General features: G+C 35.4%; 1 protein-coding gene and 1 pseudogene across 3 annotated transcripts; both read right to left on the bottom strand.

Annotated features, from left to right (window-relative positions):
• LOC18780379 overlaps positions 1–1,581 on the bottom strand; it is a 16,145-nt pseudogene extending 14,564 nt beyond the window's left edge.
• LOC18778990 (ent-kaur-16-ene synthase, chloroplastic) lies at positions 2,182–9,005 on the bottom strand. Of its 3 annotated transcripts, XM_020561224.1 has the most exons (15): positions 8,897–9,005; positions 8,698–8,812; positions 6,389–6,477; positions 6,013–6,301; positions 5,747–5,927; positions 5,174–5,391; positions 4,961–5,081; positions 4,701–4,798; positions 4,397–4,620; positions 4,198–4,310; positions 3,967–4,065; positions 3,582–3,797; positions 3,358–3,499; positions 2,796–3,041; positions 2,182–2,698 (listed from the first exon to the last, which is right to left on the bottom strand). In XM_020561224.1, exons 2-15 carry the CDS (start codon positions 8,750–8,752, stop codon positions 2,375–2,377), a joined length of 2,415 nt encoding a protein of 804 aa, XP_020416813.1. In that variant the 5' UTR covers positions 8,753–8,812; positions 8,897–9,005; the 3' UTR covers positions 2,182–2,374. The 3 variants fall into 3 exon arrangements, with proteins under 3 accessions (XP_020416813.1, XP_020416814.1, XP_007213632.2); XM_020561225.1 differs by having other exon boundaries at positions 5,174–5,388; positions 8,698–9,005; XM_007213570.2 differs by having other exon boundaries at positions 6,013–6,298; positions 8,698–9,005.

Here is a 9,395-nt window from a genome sequence, read left to right as displayed (position 1 = left end):
TACATGTATATACGTATATATATGTATATTATAATATATAATATATATACATATATTATATATACATATGTATTTTATAATATATATAATGTATATGTATATATACATACATATATAATATACATATATACACGTATATACATGTATATTATTATTATTATTATTATAACATAGCCATATATATTATATATTATATTATACATACATATATATAAATATATGTATATGTATTATACCCATGTAAATTATAATATACATATATACACCTATATACACTTATATATATGTATGTACGTTTATATTATTTAAAATATATAATATTATTATAATATACTTATATACATGTATATATACATATATATTATATGTATGAATATATACATATATTATATATATTATAAAATACATATATACATATATATATATAGATATTTTTGAAAAAATAAAAAAAATTCTAGTCCTAGTCCCAGCATACACCAAACGTAAGATAAGTGTTATCCAACTTAGACCAAGCCAAGCCAAGCCAAACCAGTCCCTAAACATAGTCCATGCCAAGACAGTCCTGTGTACCAAACGAATAGGTTACATGCTAATAGAATTTCATATTTGTGGCAATCCAATCATTGAAAACAAAAAAATTAACCTTATCTTCCACTTATTAGAGGTTTCCATGACTTAAATCTTGATTTTAGATGTCCTTGGACACCTTAGACTTCCAATTTCTCATAAAACCACCTTCGACACTTGAGACACTAACAACTCAAAATATGAAATTGGGAAGTTATGCACAGAAAATTTTTAGTATCGGAGCATCAATGACAAACACTTATCAAGATAACAGAGGATTAAGCATTCAATCAAAAGACGCAATCCAAGAAAACCATGCATAAACCCAAAAAAAAAATTAAAAATAGAATACGGCCAGAGAGAGAGAGAGAGAGACCTGATGGGGGAACGGTGGAACACCTAAGATTGTTAAGGTGGGGGAAAGACATGGTTGATGGTTGTACAGAATGAACGAAGAGAATGTGACAGACAGTTTTAACTCCAAAAGGGAAAGAGAAAGATTTGAATGAGAGAGTTGGAATATATATGTGTATATATGTAAGTATGTGGTGAATGGAGAGCCTGAGAATTAAAATGGCAAGGGAATCGGAGATACGGCCAATAGAAAGCTCTAAAGTTTAAATTAAGTCATGGATGGCTATTGGAATTTATTCATATTCGTTGCTCTCCAATCCAAGCTACATTCTGAGTTTCCAATTTTACATTGTTGGTAAATTTTCTGACAATGTTTCTTTGACGTTTTGACCAACTTCGTTTTCTTTCTTTTGGTAGGAAATGAATATAATCAAGCCAAACGGCAGAGCAAGAAGGAAGAAAGAATCGATGCAGCCAGCAAGAGGAGGATGCAGGGGCCAAGTCAAACAAGACATAAGAAGAGTGCACAAAACAAAGGCCACATAACAAAACACAATAAAACGGAAAACAAAAGCAGTAGAAAGAGCTATGCTATGCATACCAGATATATGGGATAGAATGATCCCATGCATGCAGCACCAGTATTGGTTTTCATAAATGACGCATTTTGGGATGATCCAGGGCATTAGCTCTTTACATGGAATGAGTCACTATTCGTTACACGTACATAGAAAATGAAACACTAGTGTCATACTGTGATTTGTCTGCGTAGCCAAGCATTCTTCATTTGAGAATGAAAGCATCAGGATTTGGAGGAACACAATCACACTGTGGTGCTTCCAGATTTCCCAGCAATTGAAACTGACAATAAAGAGAATCCAAATCCGATAGGATTTGCATAAATAGGACAGAAAATAAGACAAAAGTTGGCTTTCCGTACAAACATGTGAACACATTCGTTTGCATCTGCAGAAAATCATTATAGATAGCTAAAAATTATTCTGCCTACGTGCCTCGCGTGCTACAATATATGGGCCCACACAGTAAATTAATAATATCAAGAATCATATATAATATATTTTTTTTGTTTAGATTTGATTGTCCTTACTGACACAAGAATAAGAACTTGGTGGTGGTTAGTATAGAACATATTTACTAATATTATTAACTTGCAAATATTTAATAAATAAAAAAGGTTTACATTCTCATTGGTTAGCCTGTCATGTGCAACCATTCTATTCTGTGCATGTGCCACATGAATCAATTAGAAAGAGTGAGTTGGTTTGTCATAGAATAGAAGAGAGAACAGCCATAGAGAAAACTATAAGATAATCTAAAATTAGTTTTCCCTCCAAACTTGATCAACCACATCCATATTTCCATAAGCACCATATATCATCCCTATTTGGTTTACTGACTGGTAAAGAGCAATTTTTTTGTATGGAGAAATCTACTACACATGAGATTGGTTACAAAATTCATCGGCAACGATGGGTTCTTCAGTTACTGCCATAACAGTCTTCATCATATCATGTGCAGTGAATCCATCATTCTTTGCATAAAATAGATGCAGCACTTTGCTCATATTCCAAAACAAATCCTTGCAAGCTCTTGGTACTATGCTACCCTTCTCTAGCAAAACTAGTCTTAGCAATTCTCTCCTCTTACTCGTTATAACACTCTTCATCTCATTGATGGTCTCCTCCTCAGTGACGACCCTGTTGCCATGAATCATGGCCAACGTTAAAGCATTTAGCTTCCCTTCCGCAGATTCCCTCTGCAACGTAGCAAGGAGTTATGAGTTAACAATGTTAGATGGGATATTGGTTTTTATTTTTTTATTTTCTCAAGGAGAATGGGGTGATGTTGTCTACCTTAAAGCCTTGGATATCATTGAGGAGACGCCCAGAAGTGCTCATAAGTCTATACAGATTATAAAACTCGGAATTTCTGACAACCTCCTCTGAAAGCTTAGGCCCCACCAAATAGAGAGCTGGGAGAACAATTGGTCCCAACGCAAATGATATATATGCATTTGTCATATATTCATCCATTGTTGGCACCGACTTGTTTCTCAACCACTCAGCCTCCTTCGACATAGACTTGAGCAAATCTAACCACTGAAAATCAAAGATAGCTCACTTCATCCCTAGTTAAATGAATAAAAGAATGAACATGATAAAGACCATTTAGACTCCTTTGTCATGTACTCTACTTTTGTGAAGTCAGGGAATAGAAAATCAAATAACCATCTTATCATCCACCAGACAGACAGAATAAGGTACCATCAAAATCAGTGTAAGAGAGTGTTCAGGAATGTGAAGTGCATTTTAAGCTGCTTAGGAGGATAACTAGTGCTTTTAGAAAAATATTTTCCGATATTACTCAATAGATAAAGCAATGATAACAAGGACAAATTAAAAGATTCCAACTTACAATCTCAATTACGTGACTTGTCACACTGCGTCCTTGCCACTTGAATGCCTTGACTCCAATCTCATTAATTGTGTCCTTAAGTGCTGAAAATATAATTTCAACATGCTCGGAACAACAATCAACACTCACATTCACATCCCACCTGAGGTCCAATTACAACGAACTTTTAAGACCTCTGTCAGAAATAAAAAATAATAGGGAAGGAATGGGAAAAGGAAACATACTTCTCGACCAATTGTATGAGGTTTACCAATTCCTCTTCAGAACCTCCAATGTCAAAGAAATCATCAACCACAGTTGTAAGCACTCCATTTTTGGCCCATGATATGCGGGCATCTGATAGTTCAGGAGGAAAAAGGGTTGCAGCAGCAGAGAAGTAGCAGTATGCCAGCTTCTGCCTAGCAAAATTTAGCTTGTCTAATCTGTTCTCCTCAATCCACCTGCTTACATGGAGGGAAATCACAATATAGTAAATAAATAAAATACAATTATGCAGCATTCCTTTAAGCAATGAAAGCAAGAAGCAGAAAATCTAGAAAAAAGAAGCTCAGCTTGAGAGAGAGAGAGAGAGAGAGAGAGTGTGTGTGTGTGTGTAGTAACAATATGTACCTTGCAAGATGGTTGAGTTCTTCACGGTGTATAGATTGGCAAATATTGAAGTCATCCACTGCCAATTTTAGGAAATCTTCATTGCCAATATTCAAACAACTAACATAAGAAGAGCATAACGATCAATAAGTAATATACACTGGTCCATTATTATAACTCAACAGAAATCAATTTCTTCTTAAAAAGGAAAAGGAAGAACAGGGGCTGTGGAAGAAAATACTAGAGGTTTACCGGTAAGAAGATTTTAAAATCCTTGTACTATCTGTGTTGTAATATTTTATAGCCCTCCTGGTTGACAACCGACCCAAATTTGCATAGGAAGGAAATTTAAGAACATCTTCCACCTGAAAACAATCAAAGTTGCATTTTTAGGGATTATAAAAAGCTAAAACACCAAATCAATATGATAAGAGTTCTCATAACAAGCTACCTCTAGGACAATGTGCTTATTGAATATATGACCCTGAACTAAAGTATTTGATAACTCCTGTTTCAGAAAATGACTTGTCCAGTAATTTTGTTTCTCCATAACTGATTCATCTGGATGTATGATGAATTCTGAAGCCCTCAACAATTCTAAGGCAGCACCAATGTCCTTCAAATATCCTCCAAGGGAATTAAAGAAACAATCTTCTGAAAATTGACTTAATGGATCTACAAGACAGCATGAATCAATTAAATATTTTTTGCCAAAAACAAACTCATGAAGACCAATGCACCTAAACTGAAAATACCTGCAGAAACATCATATCCATTAACACGTAAGAGCCGAAATGCCATTGCAAAGGTGGCAGCATCAGAAAATATATCTTCATCACCATGCAGCCAGCATCTGTTTGTTGGCTAATGTCATGCTTCCCCATGGATGAAAACTAATAAATCTCTAAATATAATATTTCACTTGAGAATGATTAAAATCATCACAATTAATTCGTCGTCCAAGCTACACCCAAACACATCATTCACTGGTGCTTACATGTATAGGAAACATTACCTGTATGTTTCGTCCAGTACACTTCTTATTTCCTCCCTGAAATGTCGATCAATACCCAAACTTTCAAGACTGGCAACCATAGAAAGACGGGCATAGTTCTCTAGAGGATAAACCGTTGGAACTGAAAATAATAAGTTGAAAATAATCGATTAAACTTTATCCTGATATAGTAGATACACCTAGAAAATTAATGGAAAATTTGGAATGATGAACCTGCATTTCCAAACTTTTCTAAGAGTGTGCGGAGGTACTTAAGACAATCAGCATTTTTAAGGTGAGTAAAAGCAGCGGCTGTGGTTGACGGTGAATTAAACAAGGACCCATTCTTCCTTTGATACTTCATGACCAACTCCCAATCCTGCGATTTTCCAAATCCTTCTGAAATATATGCTAAGAAGGCTCTCCACCCCTCTGAGTTGCTTCCATAACTGCTAAATGATAACATTTTGGAATGGAGATCTTTTAGAATAATTTAGGATGCAATACAGAAATTTAACCATACCAGTGCATTTCCATTATTTTGACTGGCATATGAACTGATTGTATCACATATATCCATTCCTTTCCTATCTAATAGACAAAGCTAATTCCACATCTACAGATTTGAGCTCACCTGGCTCGATAGCCTAGTGATAGGATAAAATAAGAACAATAAAATAATAATAATAACAACAACAACAACAACAACAATAATAATAATAATAACAACAACAACAGTAATAATAGTAATAAATAACAATGAGATAGGACCAAACTTAAAACAAGAAAAGAAGAAACAAAATATACCTTTTAAGCTCACGTTCTCTCCTGTGAAACAAAGCATCTAGAGTCGGTGCTCCCAGGGGAAGATTCATATCCAACTTCATGGCAGATTCAATCATCACAGGAAACATTATATTAAATCCAACAGGAGAATGTAGCTCTTCATCATTAGCTGAAGCCAAATTTGATTCGATAAAATGTAGCCCTAAAAGAAAAAGAGAGGTGTTCATTTATAGAACATTAATGGAGGAAACTTGGCAGTTAACAAGAGGCAAGAACAATAGATATACCCTTGTTAATTTGTTCTTCACCCACACTCCACCGTTTTAGTGCAAGGATACATGCTATGGTGGACAAGAGAGCATCTTTCATCAACAAGGGATGCAAATTTGGAGGACCCCATGAACCATCATAGAGTTGATTTCCCAATAGCCAGTTTACGCATTCAGGGAAAAAAGGGTCCTTCAGGGAATTTGTAGAAGGGACCATTGCCACCCAAGCAGTGTCATATGAGGAAACAGTGAGATCAACCTTGTTGAACATCTTCTTTATTCTCAGTTTAGTACTCTCAAAATTCCGCTAAAATTAAAAGACACGTTTACTGTCAACAATATGATATAAAATACTACAAAGGAAATAATAGAACTAGTAGAGGATAAATCTTACCAAACCAGCAGTATTGCCCTCTGCTTCCCCATCTAATGTCGGGATTGTTGAAGCTGCTTGTGGCAAGATATGATTTCCATAAAATTTTTCTGAAAAAAAATTAATATTATAGAGCAGAAATTCAATGTAGGTTACCCAAAAAAGCAGTGTTTTTGCATTATAGGGAAACCCGAGATAGTAAGCATCATAAGTAGACACTCTGATTTGTGTTTTGTATAAACATAAGTTCATTATCTCTTTGTTTTAACATGTTCAAAGATTTTCAAGCTATGACAATCCAATCATACAAAAAAGCCGCAAAAGAAACAGTTAAAACAAAACCTTCTTCCAAATTAGCACTGAAATTAACCATATCTTTCACTTATTAGATGTTTCCATGAATCCAATCTTGGTTTTACCTAGTTTTCTCTATTGCTATAGCATCCAACATAGGTCAACAGATTGTTTGTCACCATTTCATTTCATGCATACAACCTCCTCCCAAAGTAATCACAAACTCTTTGGCACTATCAGAGTGCTGAGCTTAGGATCCTTGAGCAAGCCTAAGGATATCTCCTTTAACCCAATAAGCAAGGTCGGTATTATCCTCATAGGGACCATTTGACTCGGAGATCCTAGCACCGTAGCTTGATCCCAATTGCTCACAAGGTACCTGAATGACCGAGCAGCCTGTTGGTACAGATGGCACTTGGTCATGCTATTTCTGCAGAACCCACCGCAGTCATTACCATGGGACCTGCTGGTAGCACCAGACCCTCCACCAGCTGGCATTCCCATTCCATATGGCATCATTAGACGGCACACTGAGTGACCTCAAAAGATTCCCACACTGGAATTGAGAAAGGGACAGATACATGCCAGGCATTCCCTAATCAATATGCACGAATCCTACATAGAAATACCACACAGGTGAACTCCTTTATTGCTACTATAAATACTCTACTGTTCACCCCATTTAAGGTATGCAGTTATTACCCTCTATTACTGAGACTTTGCTAAAATCGATATTTAGATTCCCTTTGCTAAATTGGGCATCCATGAGTCGTAGGCCAGTACCGTATACATCCTTTACTGTATACATGGCTGCTTGGTGTCTTGTCATCAGACACTCCAAGCAGGGAAAAGATCCACACAGCTCAATCTATCTGATTTGACTGATTGTTGACTCCTTGGTCCATTTTTGAGCATCAACATGATGACATCCTTTACTGTATACATGGCTGCCCATCCATCTCAAGATTTTAAGTTCAACTACACAGTTTATGGACAATAAACTTTTTGCTGCTTACGCAGCAGTTTTCAACTTAGAGTCTGAAGCTTAGATTGCCACATAAGATTTCCAGTCAACAGTTCTTACCACTGTGTTTCATTAATATATGACCAGCCACAGAAATTCTTGCTTTCCATTCTTTTCCATGTTGTACAATATCTCCTATTAAATTCATTGTTTGAAGTATTTTGTATTGATTTTTCCACATTAGTCTTGGTCAGCCTCTTGGTCTTTTACCTTCTACTTTGATCTAGTACATAAGGGATCTGCCTTAGTTACACTCATTTCAAAGCGATTCGAATACACATTCATTAATTTATCTCTTAATTACATTTATGCAATTTGGACTCTACATTCATGCCTTTTGGACTCCACATTCTCCCACTAAGAGTCTTAGTAAGTCCTCTAATTGCTTACCCTTTTACCGTACTTTTGAAGTTCCTTTATAATTGCTCTTGTGAGCCACCTTATATATACATTTATATATTTTCTTACAATAAGAGAGAAGATGGAGAGACAACAAAGACAAGAGTCTTGAAATCCTAAAGATAAATCCTTTGTCCTCCGACTCCTCGCAATATTTTTTTCTGAATTCTTCTCTTTGATTCTCTACCAATATATTCCTAGTTTCTAGTGGCAACTCTTGAGAAGTAATGCTAGTGTGATCCTTTACATGCATGTTTTAGTGAACAGATAAATCAGGTTCTCAAACTTGAATGAATCCTGACAAGAGGTGTGAAAATGGCATTTTATTTGCTTAATTAAAGAACCTTCTTTTGGTTAATTCTTCAAGTTGCAACCAAGCCTGGATCTAAGAATTTAACAACCTGAGACACTAATAACTCGAAAACTAATTTTTAAGATCAATGACAGAAAAATTATAAAATTCGGACATCAATACCGTCAAGATAACCAAAGTAACAACATAAACACAAAACACCCAGTTCAAGAAAATCATGCACAATCCCAAAACAAAACAAAAACAAATGAAATATGTTGAGAGAGAGAGAGAGAGAGAGAGAGAGAGAGAGAGAGAAACCTGATGATAAGGAAAAGGTGGAACATTTAAGAGTACTGAGGTGCGAAAAAGACATGGTTGTACTTGTCTCAGAACGAACACACAGAGATTGTGAGAACTGCAACTCCAGAAACCTCTGAATGAAAAGAGAGAGTGTGTGGTTTGAAAATGGGGTGTATAAATGTAAGTGGAGAATGGGAACAAAAATGGCAAGAAATACCGGCCACCAGGAGACCCCAAAACGACAACAGAAGTCTACAGGAAGAAGAGGAAGATGCTGCTTGTCAGAAACAAACCGACTATCATTAAAGAGTACAAGTAAGACTCTGGTTTTTTCAATTAGAAAGAATTCAAATGGTTCTTTTTTACTTTGGTATCTTTTTGTACCTGTTGCTTTCTAAGCTTCTGCTTCTGCAGTGTTGTTTGACGTGTCACTGTCCAAAAATATATTGCCACCTTCTCCTCCTAATTTGCTATATTTCATAAATTGGTAACACGACAACTATTTGATAAATATGGTATTGTTTTTTGGCATTACCAAACTTTGGAAAATTGGCATGGATAGGTACAAAGGTAGGATCTCAATGTTGATCATAATCTTGTCAATCCCCAATATTATAACATGTGAAATTTATAAACAAAACAAGGACTAAATTACAAATTAGAATTTCAGACACTGTTGTACATTGAATATAATACAAAAATGTAAAAATGTCTTT

This window comes from Prunus persica, chromosome G4 (genome assembly GCF_000346465.2).
Source record: "Prunus persica cultivar Lovell chromosome G4, Prunus_persica_NCBIv2, whole genome shotgun sequence".
Taxonomy (NCBI): domain Eukaryota; kingdom Viridiplantae; phylum Streptophyta; class Magnoliopsida; order Rosales; family Rosaceae; genus Prunus; species Prunus persica.
Note: the sequence above shows the minus strand (reverse complement) of the source record. Positions and strands in the feature narration are given on the sequence as shown.

What these genes read in the sequence shown, in the direction of transcription:
- LOC18778990 (XM_020561224.1), bottom strand. Translation starts at nt 8,752, where the DNA reads ATGTCTTTTTCGCACCTCAGTACTCTTAAATGTTCCACCTTTTCCTTA. An exon ending in TGAAGAACAAATTAACAAGG is followed by an intron (nt 5,928 to 6,012) that starts GTATATCTATTG and finishes TTTTTCTTTTAG; the next exon opens with GGCTACATTTTATCGAATCA. An exon ending in AGAGAACGTGAGCTTAAAAG is followed by an intron (nt 5,392 to 5,746) that starts GTATATTTTGTT and finishes GTTATCATTTAG; the next exon opens with CAGTTATGGAAGCAACTCAG.